Below are 17031 nucleotides of genomic sequence, written 5' to 3' on the forward strand. Positions count from 1 at the left end.
TATGCCCTCCAGAGAAGCCCACATCAAGAGGCTCTAATTTGAGGAATGTGGTTCCACTGTAGGCTTCCATGTATTCACTATTCACTGCGTGACTAGCAACAGTACTAGGCCCATAAAATACCTCCATTATCTCTGGCAAAGTTCTTGTGACATCTTTTCGGTATCTGGTTAGCCCAGAACTTTCCCATACCATGTGATAAAACCTAGCAACTTAAACTCTACATCTGGCCATGGCACATTTCTCCCTGGGTAGCATTTATTTATCTTCTAGAGTGTAGATCCTGTTCGCTATGAATATTAAGTCTTGTCATCGATTTCCTTGCCCAGATCAGTTGTTCACTTCTTGTGCAATTCAGCCAGAGAGCATTTAATACATTCAATATGACTGTGTAGAAAATCGGTGCTGTTTGCTCCTGTGCCCCAACATAAATAATAATTTAGGTCTTGTATGTGTGGAAGGCTCTGCCACCCCTTCTGTCTAGGTTCTTTTTAGTGTCCCTGTTAAGTAAATATGGGTTAGCGATTGAATACCTGGAAGAACAAAAACATTAACTAAGTCCTGAAGCAATCGAAAATGACCACACTCTTACAAATCAGCCACCAGCTTGAGCCCTGCTTCTTCCCAGAGTGTCAGATTTCCACCCAAGCATGCCCTGTGAGCTCCTATCAGGGAATGCCCAGGGTATAAGTTTAGTCGAGTGAGTCCCAGCCAAAAGGCAAGTCCAGCAACATCTAAGGGTCTTTAGCAATTTCAACGAGTATCTCGTCAAGACTGTCGATTCCATAAGAGCTTCCATATTCAACCAGCAAGAGTCTACCTGCCTGCATTCTTATTCCACCTTCCATTGACTCCCAAGCCATTTCGCAACCCATTGAAATAGTGCCACTGCAGAGTGCCTAACCCACCTGTCACAAGGGTAGTTTCACGTTCTTGAGTGCCCATCTGTGCCCATTTCCACAAGCATGCTATCAAGCTCACAGAACAACCTTATGGGCGGATATGCAAGTAAAGTAAATTGGTAAAGTGGTATAGTAAGTGTGGGAGGGCAATCATTTTTGGTAAGGCTATTCTCATCAACAGTAGCAATGACTTTCAGAATGTGATGTTGCCCCTGAGTTCCGCTAGAATTTCAATCAGTAAATTTGATCAGTACCCCTAAATATCAAAATGTGACCAGCTCCCATCCAATGGCCTTGCAGAATATAGGCAACATACATTTTCTTTCATTTCTGGATGGATCAAAAATAGACAAGATTTCACCCAGTTACTATTCCTTGCAAAGAATTTGTTGAACGGATCCAAGCTGCCATTGTCTGTGTGCGTCTTTCAGACATAGCAACATATCATTAGTGTATAAGGACATCACCTGTATGTCCCTCCCTTGGTTGATGCCTCTCTGCCTGCGTGTATGGCATAGCATGTAAGCAAGTGGTTCTATTGCTAATGAAAAAGTCAGAGCTGACAAGGGGCAAGCCTGTCTAGTCCCACTTCACCTTTGTGTATTGCTGCGAGGTTACCTGTCCAGTACCGACTTTGGAAGGGAGGCCAGAATATAGCAGTTCAATCCACATCACAAATGTGGGGTCTAGGCCCATCGCCTGAAATAATGTCTGGATGAATTTCCAGTCCAGTTTGTGAAAATCTTTTTCTTTTTCAATTACTGGGACTGCAGCATTTTTTACGGAAGTTCATCTGTGCTGTAAAACACATCAGAATTTACTTATATTTTTTATAGTGTTCCATCCTTGTGTGAATCCGCTCTAAACAGAGTGTAAAATAAAGGGGAGATGTGAAAGGAGCCTGTTCCCTACTACTTTAATTAGGATTTTATAATCCACATTTAGCATCCCTAGAGGATGGTACGATGCTTAATTTGTCATATCCCTTCTGGATTTCTAGAAATACACTATGATGGCCTCATTGGTTATATGTGACAGTGCTCCCCTGTGATGATCCAACACATATATATTTTCAGACCGTTTTGATGCAAGAATATGCAGGTAAAGTAGAACTCTCCTGTAAGGCAATCGGGCCCAGGAGTTTCACTCCTGCCATGGCCTTCACCACCGCTTTAATTTCTGCCTGTATTACTGTAGCCTCTGAGTTTGTGTTGACCTATGGTGTCAATTAGTTCAGTACTGCTTGTCCAGTGTAGTCTTCCATTACTCTGTCACCCACCCATTCTGATGCTAGTTAAAGGGAAATCTTGTCCTTGCTGTTGTAAATAATGAAGTGGTCGGCTTTTCTTGTTTTCGTCAAGATATTGTCTCGGTCAAGGTAGTACAACAGTTGTATGAATAATTTTAAAGTATGAATAATTTTAATTCAGATTTGTACTTAATATGATTAGTTTTATAATGGCATATAGTAGCTCTGTTTGCATTTGCTACGTCAATTGGTATATTTGTACCTTCCCTCCCCCTCCTTCTATCCTCCCTTTTGGTATTTTTTGATTATGTATTTTCTCATTACCTAAGATAACTTTTTCTATGATTTTGCTTACGATATACAATGTTATTTAGGTATTATTGCTTAATCATAATATTTTATGTGCTGTCTATCTTTTAGTTGTATTTGAACAAAAATTCTATAAAATATTTTGAACACAAGGTAGTATAACAGTTAGACCACCACCGGTATAGAGGAGAGGCCTTGAACTGAGGAGCTTCTGAGCTTGCCAGCATCCGCTCCATGAAGTCTATTAAATTGCCTCTTTAATTATGCTACGTGTTCTAGGGCATGCCCACCGCCTGAATGTTATTCCTCCTAGACCAGCTGTCAGAGTCCTCTGCTCAATACTCAAGAAGGTGGACCCTATTGGTGAGGTCCAAAATTTGCTTCAGTAGCAACTCTGCTACTGTTTGTCAGTCTTTCAGAGAGAGCTTAGTGTTCTCAAACCTTTCAGATTCTTTTCCCTGGTCTTCTCGGAGTAGATATGGATCGATCTCCACCACATCAATTATGCTCCAGAGCCTCCCTCATAGTGGCAGTTCTCCACACTATTTCATCGAGTTTATCTGATGCTCTTTGGACACTGTGCTGTTGTCTTCTTTTGCCACCTACATATCAGGATTGTGTTTATAGGATTCAGCTTTCTGTCCCTGGTTTTGTTCCATGGCTGCAGCATTCTTATTTTTCCCATAAAGTGGGGGCTAGATTTTCACTGCTGTTTCAGTTATCAGCAGCAGTGCTTGGTGAGGAGCCCAGTGATGGATAGATCATGTCCGAGTTTTCAGACAGTCGCTGCCAACATGCTGCTTTTAGTACACCTGTCCTGAAGTGCCACACGATCCTTCCATTAAATTATGGTGAAAATCTCAGCATTCCGTTCTTGGGCCTGACCCCAGTCCTGCCAATCATACGGGCCATGCAGAGATTCAGAGAGTACAGGTCACTGGCTGCAGACTCATCATATTAGTGAGTGAGCGGCATCAGAGTCCCTCCTTTGGTTTTCCGGTAGGGTTCCCTTATGTGTGTGTGGTATCCTGCCTTTGTAACCCCAATGTCAGATCTGGGATATTTTGCAAAGGAAGCCAGTCTTGAGCACTAGCGCTGGCAGTCCACAGGCACCTGTTATGCAGTGCTAGCCCCACGCCCCCATAAAACAGGGACAAGCTGGGCCTGCAGCGACCTTCTGCTCTATTAACCATCTCGCTGTGACATGTCCAGTTCTTTGTCGATGCAGAGCCCCAGTTGTTCACCTCGTCCCCATCTGGCCTGCCCAGAATTCAGGTTCCTTCAGCTACAGTCAGCCACCATCTTGGGTGATTTTGGCATCCTCTGAAGAGTCTTGTGTCCCTGTCTTGCAGATCCACCTTGGTCGTTGCTGTTGCCCAGGGGACCCACATGTCGCACACACCCCAGCGTTCACAAACCCCTGGATCGATCCCAGAAATTTCCGCACGATAGCTGTTTTGCAGGGTATCCCAAGAGATGTTTCATGTCATTGGTTGTTGGCCCTAACTCCCTTGGTCTCCATATATGTGTTCTGTAAAATACAAGTCTAATGTTTTGGTAGTAGAAAAAATTTAACATTACCTAGTGCTTTTTAGTCAAAGCATAAAGGTTTTTCTGTATTTTGAGCTTTTGTCATGTACATTGCTTTGCTGAATGCTTGTAAAACTTGATTTCTATTGCTTATACCTCTATTCATTTTCTTGTATTTTATTAGGTTTATCTGTGAGGAGCGTTTGCTGGCGAGGAGACCATATTCTAGTTGGCACACAAGATAGCGAAATCTTTGAGATTGTGGTGCATGAGCGCAACAAACCTTTTCTAATTATGCAGGGGCACTGTGAAGGGGAGCTGTGGGCCCTAGCTGTGCACCCGAATAAGCCACTGGCCATGACTGGAAGTGATGACCGATCAGTCAGGTAAGAAAATTGCAAAAAATCTCTATGTATTTACTGTCGCAGCTCCAAGGCAAAAATGACAGTTGCTGCCATATGTTGACTGCGCTTTTTAAACAATGTATGTTGAGGGTGTCTGTAGGAATCCCACCTCTTTATATAGTGCACCACAAAGGGGTACACTGTGCAGAGAGGTCAGGCAGACCCTTATTGGTTTACAGAGGCAAAAGAAGATAATACTAACGCTTTTGTTTTGTGGTAGAGGCGGTGAGCAGTAAGGCTTATCAGAGGGTAGTGCTAAGCATTTGTTGTACTCACAGAGGCAATAAATGATGCACACGCTCAATGAACAAAGTTGAGACAGAATTAGAAAAATAGTACTTTTTATATAAATATTCAGACCAAGAACTTTGGGTACAAGATAAGTACTTTTTGCAATAGAAGAAAATCACAGTAAATGTATTAATCAGTTGTGCTCAATTACGCACAATACATGGAAGGAAAAAGGCATTTGGGAAATCAGTGCAATTCACTTACTTTAGTGGTTCACCATTTAGTATCGGAAGGTTCGGGGGGCCAAGGTCCAAATTTCCTAGTCCAAGTTCTCTGAAGCTCTCTGGATTTCACCAGGAGCAAGTAATAAGGGGACTTTCTAGCTGGCACGCTATGTGGACAGGGTGCCACCTGCAAAAGCAAAGGGGGACTTGCAGGCAAGTCTGAGGGCTCTCAAGGAAGGCTAGAGGTCGCAAGGGCTTTGGAGTCACTGGAGCACAGCTGGTTTGACGATGTGCTGGTCGGGCGGGCTGAGGTGCAGTTAAGATGTGCAACTGGGCAATGGGGTGCAAAGAAGCACCTCGCGGTCATGGCAGCCACATTGGAGTGATCATTCTGGAACTGCCGGGCCACTGCTGAAGTGGTTCTCCGGACTCCTGATGTCCCTCGTTAGGTGCTGCCTCACTGTAGAGTTGGAGTCTGCCTCACTCTGGTTTTTCGAGGTTTTTGCAGCTAGGGGTCAGGTACCCCGGGTATTGGTGCCTTTCCGCTCCGGTGGGCCCTGGGGCCTGAAGACATGGTGCAGAGGCTGAGCTGAACCTCCAGAGCACATGTACCTTTTGGCTGGCACTCTGAGACGTTGGTCGTGCCAGGGAGCTGGCAGGGGGTCGTTCTTCGCTGTTTTGGAGGTCTGGTTCTGCAGGAAAATAGTACCTCTATCTCAAGGGAGTTTCTCTGGAGATTTTTGAAATACTGAAGACTTTCCAGAGTTTGTGGAGGCCACACATTGACGAGATGGACTGGAGGATGGCCATTGTCGAGTTCTGTGGCGGTAGGCAGGAGTTTACACCCAAAGTCCACCACGGGGTCTGCAGTTCTCAGTCCAACAGCGCTTCTTCGTTCGTCTTCTTCTTGTGTCCCTGGATACTACTTTCAGTGTCTGGGGATGCCATCTAAATACCAAATTTAGGGGCGTTCACAAGGGAGTGACAAGTAGTTACCAATGGACTCCTTAACTTAAGTGTCTACACCCACTATTATGCCCACCTCCTGTGGGAGAGGTACAAAGCTCTAGCCCTAATTGGAGAAGTCCCATCATCTTCAAGATGGTGGGCACTGAAAAATGTACTTCACCTCGCCTCCAACACCTGAGGGGTGGAGTTTGGAGAGGGGCATACACCTACTCTTTGTTCATTATTCCACCTATTTTCCTGCCAAAGGGGGGTGAGGACAGGAGGGGGAGCCTGCTCCTTCAATCAGGAGAGGCTGGAGTCATGTTTCAAAGGTGGCAAGTCCTTTGAAGCTTCCCACCATGGAAGGCTCTTCCTGACTGGGGGAGATGTGAACACTTCTGCCCAGGAGAGGTATTGTTATCAACCACTGAGTGTGCAGGCACTCACCCCATGAGGTCAGAACTCTGTCCGGTGGTGACAGGCTGGCTTAGACCAGTTGGTGACCACACTAACGGGTGTTCGGTTTCAGGGAACCCCTCTAACGGGTCCTCTGTGTGCAATCATTGCAGCTTTATTAAGATGAGATGTTTGTTACCAAACATCTCATAATACAGTGAAGCCATCGTGGACCTCGGGAACTCGTAATAATGAGTGTCCAGCCCATGTACTCTCTGTGGCTTCTCTGTTCACTTACAATATCCAGGAATCAACATGGCTATTGCAGGGTCATATCTGCCTATACTGGAGATATGGTGCATCCTGCCTTAGGACTTATGAGCCCTGCTAGACTGATGTCTTACCTATATCCAACGCAGTGTCTCCAGGTTCATGTCATTGAGCCATGTTTTTACTGTATTCTCAGTTGCTCCTGGGCCGAGTCTGTGGCCGGGTTTTGTACCGTGTTCAATGTCATGCAAGGCTCCCTGAAAAGAGGCCAGTTGCACTTTGCTTCACACTGTGTCATTTTAAGTGTATTTGCCAGAGTTGGGCATGAGCAGAAGCAATTGTAGTAGAAAGCTGGCCTGGTAGTTCAGGCTGGACTGTTCCAATTAGAGCAGGGTCAAGACTGATTTGCATATGGCTAGGTCAAACTGAAGTGGCATGGTGTGAAAAATGATGATGCACTGGGATGCGAACCCAAGTAATTGCCAGTAGCTGGGATTAATTCATGCGTTCCACCCATCACCTTTTTGTATACTTGAATTTGAACATTTAGGCAGATGTCCACACCCAAGTCACAATATTAAAGCTAAAATGAGGATAAAGGAAAGAGCCAGATTTTGAAAGCACTTTGGATCGTAGAGGCACAGGATAATTGGCAGCAGGGCCAGAGCTTGAACATGAGAAAGGACAAAGTTCTGTCAGCCATCCAGTTTTTAAAAAATTGAGGACAAATTTCCCAGGACTCTTTGATAAACATTGTAGCGGTGCCCAGGAGACCTGTTGCATAGGACAGCACGGTTATCATGGAATTATTGCAATCCACTTCGGAGCGGCCTACAAGACTAATTTATATTCAGACGATTAGCTGAAAAATTGTGCTGTGAAATGCAAAATCTAGTGTAGTGCGATTCATGGTCGCCACTTCAACCCCACTAGTTTCAAAGTTCACCAGCCGTCTCCAGTCTATCACAAGAAAATCACTAGGACAAAACCAGTGAACTGCTGCCCCAAATAACCATCTCCCCCTCGAAATTATCTCAATCCATTTACGGAGAATAACGCGATGTTTGCACCGCCCATATCTGCAACACATTTTCGAGTGGATAGGCTGGTATTGCACTTTTTGTCGACATTGGGAGCGCAATGAATAGTTTATTTGTGAAAAGGGCACACAAATAAATGATCTTTTGAGTGCTTTACCTTAACACAAATGTATTTAACAAAGAAGCGTGTGCAGTAGAGCTGCACATCTCATAACTGTTCCCTACCTCTCTAGCAGAAATAGTAATCATTTTCTCATTTGTTCACCATGAGTGTAATCTACAAAGCTCTGTCACTAAGCAACGGTAAATGGCTCTTGCGGAAAGCGCAGCTAAGAGTTTCGAAAATCGCTTACAGGAAATAGCCTGAGGAAAGCTCCATGAAATCTTGGCATCCATGTAGAAATGAAGCCGCACTCTCTGCAGAATATGTTAAAATAGCAGTGTTCTAAAAACTCTCATTTTTTAATTTCTCAACTGCATACTTTAAAATTGCTTAAGGACATTCTCAAAAATACTTCATCAATATTTTGCAAAGAGAGGCGCTCTTCAGCCACCAGTCTCAAACTGATTTGTGGATAGTTGCTTCTAAGTCTGTGGAGTGAATCGCATTTGCATGTACTTATTTATTTATCTGTTTGCATACCTTCCTTCTATTGCTAAGTGTTGAGGCAATTGTGCCGTAGCCTTTTTTCCTACCCTTGCAGAAGTTGGGATTGAACGTTGATTGCAAGAAAGGCCTGCACCGGGGGAGCAGGAGAACATTGTGTACCACACTCTGGCCATCTATACTTAGATGGAGAGACAGTAGGATAAAGAAACACAGCTGAAAGCAACCCCAAATGTAAATCATCCAGATGTGTGACTCCGAAAGCGACTGCCATGAGGGCTGGGAGAATCTAGGGACTGCCCTGTTGGGTCCTTGGGTTCAAAGAGATCACGTGGGATAGTAGTGAGGTACCACCCATGCACAAGACGTAATCTAAGCTGATGGGGCCTTCAAAGTGAGAAGAAGACCAGAGAGGTCTTTTAGATGACAAACTTCTGGCACTGAATGACCTACAATGAATCATAAGATCACATCTGTCTGGGCTATCCACTTTGTTTATGGGTTTTGTGGATACAAAAAGGCTGTAGGGTTTGCTGGACTTGCAGCACGGGCAGTTGCAGGCAGTATTGAAAGCCTCTACGATAGCCACAGAGGGGTCGAAACTGCTGGCAAAACTCACTTGAGGTAACCATACTAACTCTACTGGGATTTTCATAAGATTCAGAGGTGCACTTTAAAGCATAGTTGCAGTCAGAGGTCCTCGTGGTTCCTTGGGGCCAGAAAGTGCTCCAGAGGGAGCTGGCAGCATGCCAAAGAGGCACGGCATAACATCACAAACTATTGGATTTGTTGCAATGTGACCGAAGACCCCGAATTATCTGGTTTCCCCAGGAAAAGAGTTTGAATTGTCTCTGAAGGAGATCGACTTTGGGTGTGAGACCATGAGGCATGTCTATGCCCTCACGCCATCTCAGTAGTTCAAGATTGGTAGGAATGAGCTGAGGCCCACGTGGAACTCTTGTGCTTCTTTTTGTACTTCACCGATGTCTTCGACCGCGATGCAGATCCACCATGGGAACAACTTTGTGAACAGGAACAGGACCTTCCCAACAACTTCGACTGGTCAAGGCTTGGAGCCTTCCAGTTCGTCTCAAGGTCTCAGATGGTCTTCAGATTCATCAAGGTGCAGTCACTACAGGCTTTGGAGTCTTGGTCGACCCCAAGCATCAAAGACAAATCTGGTATGTATTTGTCACAGACTTTTGCTTGCAACAGTCTCTCCACAGTTTGAACTCTATGGTTTTTAGGGGGTGACATTGTCCTTGCACACTTGTATTGAGGTAACATTTTGTGAATGTTTTCTCGTGAAAGACAATGGAATCCGTGTCTGGTTGAATGGAAAGAAAGGAACTAACATCAGCATGCTGGGAGGCTCTTATATGTTGCTCCACCCGTCATTTCTAGAGTGGAACGATGTTGGCATGGAGCCACATGACTTTACCTACTGGCATTCAGGAGTGCTGCTTGAAAACTTCCGGATCCAGCCTGACACCTGGGGAATAATCAAAAGGTGAGAATCCGCTGTTAGAGTATCCCCAGGAAACAGCATTAGTGAAGGTAACTTGTTCATCCAACATCCCGCAAGCTGTACAAGAGTCATGCTGCAACTTCAAGAAAAAACTTCCATAACTGGATGTCCAGTATGACATGTTGTGTAATGCGTGGCTGAGATTCCGGTGGAAAGAAAAACAACATATTTTCCTCGTCCCGCAAAGAGCTTCTGTGTGCTAAAAAGATTAAACCAAAGCAGCATCTGGAGGCTCTTGTGGGGTTCTTCACACACTGATAGAAGCATGAAACATGATGCAGATTAGCTGAAAAGACAGTTCCCCCTGACAACCGGACAATTAGCTAAATTTCGTTTGATTGTATTTTATGCACCAATTAAGCCTTCTTTCTATTTACTTCAGATAATGAAGTGTAGACATAGAATCAGATCTAATGGGGTGAGGAATGGTATCATGATTGAGCAAATATATATGCAGGCTTCCAGATCAATAATGTATCATAGTACATCTGAGAGTGATCTTCTGGTGAATTCACCAGTTAACAACCCATTACTTTACTTGGTTATTTACTTGGGATAACTAATGTTATAGATAAGTTGGGATTTGAACGTGGGGAATGATGTAACATGGGTCGATTGGAGATCTATGTGTGAGCAGGGTGGGGAAGGAGATGACGATAGATTTGTTTTGAAACTGATTAAAAGTGCTTATAACATGTTTTTTATAATGTGGATATTGAAATTGATAGGCAGCTGACAACTGAGTTATACAATTCAGACGCGCTTATAGCTACAGAGACATAGCTATGCATACAGATGAAGTAAGGGTTAATGATGTCACTTGGAATAGAAGTGGGTTAATACATCCATGCAAAATGAGTCAGGTGCTTTCATTTCTAGATCACCATAAGGTATATATCATTCAGGAGACCCACTACACTAGGCAGACTGAGCACTGATTCACCAATAAATTGGAAGCGTATTGCTGTTTTGCATCGTACTCTCAACATGCCAGAGAAGTCGCTATATTGATATAAAAAGGAACACCCTTCATATTAACCGAGGTAATAGCTGACCTAGAAGGTCCCTACTAGTCTGCGGAGACACAGAAATGTACACTGGAGTATTCAGTAATTTGGCAAATGGACACTATAAAATACCTGGGAAATAAAATCCATCCAGACTAGGGGCCAATATATAGAGAAAATTATGATGTTTTCATGACAAACCTTGTGCGCCACGTTGACAGATAGACAAAGGTCCCTCTAACAATAGTTTGTAAAGTTGCATTGATAAAAACGGTGGTTTTCCTGAAATTTTTGTACCTCTTCCATAATATCCCTAGCTAAATGTCCATTCTTTATTGCATTACAATCCATACTAATTAAACTGCTATTGGGAGGCAAACAACCCAGGATCAAATGAACAATACTTTTTACAACCATATGCAGAAGGTGTTTATCCTTTCTGGGGTAGTGAAGTCAATTGCTTTGTGTTTGCAGCTGTGGGCTGGTTGGTTCATTGCAGAGTTTCGACACTGAGATGTCTAGTGATGGGTGCAGAATCAGCAGTAGAGGGTGCAAGGGGAGAGGCATCAAAGTTGTGGACAAAGGAGTTGTGGGTTGTTGAGAGTATGCTTGGGGTGGAGAAGAGGGTAAGGATAAGGGTAGAAAAAAGCAGAGGAAAATGGGCTTATATGGAATTACAAGTCTTTAGTGTTGGGAGTAGTTGGGAGAGAAACGGGCTCCTTGGTACTACATAATTGGGTAGGGAAGCGATAAGGAGAGTAGGTAGTGTGGAGAAGAAAGGCAGTGAGGAAAGCATAGTAGGCAATCGTTGGGATGCTGAGGTAAAGGGATAGGTGTTTTGGAAAAGGGAAGAACAGGATTATCTCTTTGTTATGAGATCGGTGCATAGGGAGGGGCAAGGGCACAGTGAGGGGCAGGTCATAGAGGAGGAAAGACACAGTAGAGGAGGAGTAAAAAAGAATGGAAGGAGGTCAAAGAGGAGAGGACAAAGGATGCAGAGGAGAGGTGAAAGGAGGAAGAGGAAATGCAGAATATAAAAGAAGAGAGGAAGTACAGTGTGAAGTCGGTAGAAAGGAAAATAAGGTGGCAAAGGTAAAAAAAAAAAAAAAAGACTCATTTGGACTGTGATTGGCCTGTTCTGAGTCTTTCTTTCCTATGAGTGAGGCAATTCAATCAATCAATTTCAAGCTTTATTTCGACTTATTTTGTCATAAAAGCAACATACATAGATATAAAAAATGACATATACAATACACAATCCAAATTCCAAGTAAAACATGTGAAGATCAAACCACAATAAGTTCTATACCAGCTGTGCTAAAAACATAATAAGTTAATTAAAAAGCCAGATAAGATTTTAAAATAATTCTTAAAACATATATAAAAAGGGGGAACAGATAGAGTTCATAGTGTCTGATCAAGCTAGGAAATGGTATAACCAGCCAGTAAGTTTTACAGTTTACAGCCTATCTGTTTCCTTATAAGATACACATTAAATAGAAATCTACTTATGCTGAACACTATAGGTTGCAAAGTATTCGACTTAAATGTGCGTTCTGCCTCTTTAAAAAACCTAAACCCCATGTTTTTACATAAGGGTTTAATCCATCGGTCCCTTGGTTTTTTATAGACTGGACAAAAGAACAGTAGATGAGCATCATCTTCTTTTGCTTCCTGGGAACAAAAGGTGCACAGTCCTCTAGCATCATTGTCCCTCCAGCTACTGGTATTTGCTGAAATCTGCAGGAACCCATATCTAAATTGTAAATATAACGTTTTTGCTAGAGGGGGTCTTATCTCATCCATAAAGTTTTCAAATACAGGGGTATCCTTGATGGACAGGAATCTCTGCGTCAATTTACCTAGTAAGGAACTGGAAGATACTTCATTCTTAATATGTACCCAGTAAGCAGATTTCAAAAGTTTTTTTGAAGATGGTGACATATTCTGAGGATTTTCCCAAAAATGGGAGAACCCAAGCCTTATGAGCCACTGAGAAATATGTTTTAGCCATGTAATATTTTTGTACTCATCAATACTAATTATTTCCATCAATCCATTCTTGTAGTCACTCAGCTCAGGGGTTGTCCATAGTCTAACCCAGTAAAGTAATGGCCTTAATGTGGCTTGATGATCAGTCCTTTTAAGATTGATATCCATAAACACTGGGATTATCGGGGTTCTTGTTGGTATTTTGAGTAACCTGCGTATGAAGATATTTTCTTCCTTCTTGAAAGTGTTATTGCAGGAATAGCCCCATACCTCAGCGCCATATAATGCTGCCGATTGAGCCTTTGCTTTAAATAATTCTAGTGCCGGCGTAATTGCTTTAGATTGACTGCTGCCATGCACCTTAAGAATAGGCAATAGATTTTGTTTCAGGATTAGTTTGCTTTTTTCCAATTGCCCCTTCCAATAAGGCATACTATCCAGCGTGATACCCAGATAGTTAAAACTCTCCACATACTCCAATTTTTGATTATTTAAGGCCAAATTCTTTCTAAAAGATTTCTGAGGGTTTATGGACATATATTTTGTTTTGGATGAGTTTATTTCTAACCCATTCTCCACACAGTAGTTGTTAAAAGTATTTACAAGGTTTTGTAGGCCCTGTGGGGTTTGAGAGATGAGGATTGTATCATCAGCAAAAAGTAATGCGGTGATCACCTCATCTCCTAGTTTCGGGGAGTCATGTTTGCAATCTCTTAAGACGGTGGGTATATTATTAACATATAAGGAAAAGAGTGTGGGCGCCAACACACAACCTTGCCGTACACCCCGACCCACAGGGATAGCCTTAGAAATTTCTCCTCCCTTACCCCATCTAACTCTAGCATAATTACCTGTGTGGAGTCTAATTATTTCTTTGAGTAACTCACTAGGAACTGCCATGTCTTTAAGAGGGGACCATAATAGTTTGCGGGGTACAAGGTCAAAAGCGGCCCTTAGGTCAATAAATGCTACATACAAACTGCCCTTCCTTATATTAATATATTTCCAGCAGATGCACATAAATCTAAATACCTGGTCAACCGTGCTGGTTTTTAACCTAAATCCTGCTTGGTATTTAGACAAAATCTGGGCCCCCTCTATCCATATTAAAAGTCTATTTAAAATGTGCCTGGCAAACATTTTTTGTAAAAGGTCTATTAAACTTATAGGGCGGTAGTTGGCTGGGTCATATCGATCCCCTTTCTTAAAAATTGAAACAATTTCAGCCCCTTTCCAGGATTCGGGAATTGGAGTCCCAGCCACTATAGAATTGCATAAAAAGTTAATATAAGGTCCCCAAATTTCTATGTCATGCTTTAGCAAATCACCGGGGATTTTATCGAGGCCAGGGGCTTTGCCCATTTTAATAGCCTGTAGCGCCTCAATCGTTTCTTCTAAGCTAAAGTACAAATGGGTGTTGTCAATTGATGTAATAATCTCCTGGTCCTCCTTATCTATCCCCTCATTAATGTTACAATATAATTTAGAAAAATGATCACACCAAGTTTTTTCATCAAGGTATATATCCCTAGATGATCTGCCTTTTTTATTTCTCTTGGATATTAAATTCCAAAATGTGCCCTGGTCTTTCCGGTTGGCCGCATTTAAAAGATCATCCCAAAGGGCATCGTCCCATGCTTTTTTTGCTTGGGCCAATATTTTGTTATATGCTAGTCTACTATCTTGAATTCCCTGAGAATTCTTTAGTTTAACAGCCTTGATCAGGTCAGTCTTGGCTTTGCGACAATCCTTGTTATACCATTGATTTGTTGTCTCTAAGTGATTATTTTTCTGGTTCGAGTCCTTTTTATAGACTTTGCTTAGATGGGGAGTTAATGCATCTATTAATTTGTAATGTAAATCTAAAACATCCTGGGTGCCTAGAGCAGGCATTTGGCATGCTTCAAATATATCAGCAAAAGTATTATAAATATTTGCCAACGTTTCTTCCTTGGCCAAGATATAGGGCCACTTTATAGCACGCCTATTGTTTGTAACCTGAAGTTCTCCAGCGGGGCTATTTGATATGGCTTCCATGCGTGTATTAGATATAAAAGGCTCTGGAAGTAACCATAATTGGAGGGGGAAGTGATCACTCTCTATTCTGTAGTCTATTTTAAAATCTATTATTAGAAACCATAGACTCAAGGAAACCAATACAAAGTCTATGTGTGACCTATAATTTCCCCTACCAAATGTTGGAGCCGCTGGTCTGTCGGACTGTAAACGGCCATTACACGCCCTTAATTCATGATTTATTGAAATTTGTAAAATCTGCATTGCTGCTATAGAATTTTTAACTGTGCTAATGGACTCTAGGGGCAGGACATTATTAGCTGTGTCCTGATCATCAAGTAGAGTATCCAAGCCCAGTACTGGTTCATATTGACAATTAAAATCTCCTCCAATGATTATCTGTTTATTTGGATTTAGAGTATTTAAAAAAGAATCAAGGAGTTCCACCACCTGTGATTCTTTATTTAGAGGGTGCGGTCTGCTATATATATTTAGTAAATATATGATTTCTTTTCCTCTAGTTACTATTTTTAGACCCATTAAATCAGGGGAGGCAATCGGCAATAGTGTCATATTTAGCTCCAAGGTAACCCTTACCCATACCACCAAACCCCCAGATGCTCTTCCTCTTACTGACGGTATTGCGCTGCAACTAAAAGTTCTATATCCCAGTCTATGCGGTGTTTCTGTAGCCCAGGTCTCCTGGAGGAGAACAATATCGTAGTCATCAATGTAGGAGCACCAAGCTTCATCCTGCAAGTTCCTGGTTAGCCCTGCTATATTCCATGATGTTAGTCTAATAGATAGAGGTTCAACTACACCATCCGCAGGGCTGCTTAGAACATTGGTTCCGTGTAATGACGGCTTTGCAGCATTTATCCCCCCATTCTCAATATGCCTAATACCACATTGCCCATCCTCCCCCAGGATTGCATTAGTTGTTCTTAGATTTATATGAGGGTCGACAATTGTCATAGGATTAGAGATCGGGATATCGTGTGATAATGTAGGGGTCTCCGTCCTTGTTTGTCCGAGTTCTACGTTAAGTTCTGCTGTGATCAAAATCCTATCTCTAACCTGTGAGGCTATCTTAGTCTCAACTTCTAACTCATTGGCTGGCGTTAGTCAGTCGTTCTGATCCAAGGTACTTAGTGCCAAATACCTATTGCTTGTGTTGATCTGGAATGGTAAACATTGTTTGAGATTTTTGGACATGCTTGGAATATTAATCTGCGGAGTCCTGGCTAAATGACTATAAAAATAACCTAAAGAATGTACACCCACATTATTCTCTCCCAATACCAGCGATGCTGCTCTGAGTAATACAGTCGCAGCATGCTGTGGATATTTAAAGTTTACAATTATGCAGTCGCCTTTACAAGTTTTCCTGGCACTCCCAATCCAGGGGACCCGTCTAGTTGATAATATCTGATCCGAGTAGTTGACGGGGAACCCACAATTGTAGTTTAGCCAGGAAACTGTTTTCCGTTTGAGGGAATCATGTGATTCATTTCGTGCATTAGACTGCATAGTGTCAATGGGCGGAACATTTGTAAGTACTATGACATAAGGCTCACCTTGTGGGGGTAGGTTAGTAGAATAAGTTTTTTTAGCTTGGACCATTGTCCATCCTGTAATAGTTGGGGCTACTGTTGGTGGAATGATTTTATCCACCATCCCACTTTCTGGTATAGGATTGAATAAGGGAATACTCTCCTTTGTTGGAAGTTGTACAATTCTTCCATCTTGTTCCAGTGTCCCACTTTGAGAATTATTCTGAGCATCAATTATTGAAGATAGGGAGCGACCTAATCTAAGCACTTCTGCAGATAATAAGTCTATTTTGTCCACTAGTGGTTTGACAACGGCCTCTAATTTGTCCTCAAATGCCTTGATAATACGGGACATACTATTTATACTCGTATCTATATCAGTGCCGCAGTTAATAGTCATAGTTCCCTTTTGACAGTGAGAATTTTTGGGAATAGCTTCGCAAGATAATTTGTGCTGGGCACCCCCCCGCTTGGGTAGCGTTTTTCTACATTGCCTTACTGCCCTTTTTATAGGGGAACATACTAAAAGGTCGGCTCTAGATTCCTCCAAAGAGTTCAGAGGTATGGCATCAGGGTCTACAGACATAGGTAGAGGGCATTCTGATACTATAGGAGACTCTGGTAATGCCAAGAACTCTGTTAACAAACATTCAGTGGCTAAAACAGTAGGTGTAACAGCATTTGAAATAGTGTTGTCAATGTTACTCAAGGAAACTAATTCCGTAATATTATCGCGACCCAGTGATTTTCTTCTATCATTGTTGATTTTACTTACTACCTTCACGAGATAATTATCCATGGTAGATTTGTTTTTAGCCATGGATTAA

The 17031-nt window shown here is 42.4% G+C and overlaps 1 protein-coding gene across 1 annotated transcript in view; it reads left to right on the forward strand.

The window, feature by feature from the left end:
* EML5 (EMAP like 5) overlaps positions 1-17031 on the forward strand; it is a 1456757-nt gene that overhangs the window by 617130 nt on the left and 822596 nt on the right. Inside the window, exon 7 of the mRNA XM_085626574.1 lies at positions 4173-4374. Coding sequence (XP_085482700.1) covers positions 4173-4374 — 202 coding nt within the window. The remainder of the gene's footprint in view (positions 1-4172; positions 4375-17031) is intronic.

The sequence above is a fragment of the Triturus cristatus genome, chromosome 9 (assembly GCF_964204655.1).
Source record: "Triturus cristatus chromosome 9, aTriCri1.1, whole genome shotgun sequence".
Taxonomy (NCBI): Eukaryota; Metazoa; Chordata; class Amphibia; order Caudata; family Salamandridae; genus Triturus; species Triturus cristatus.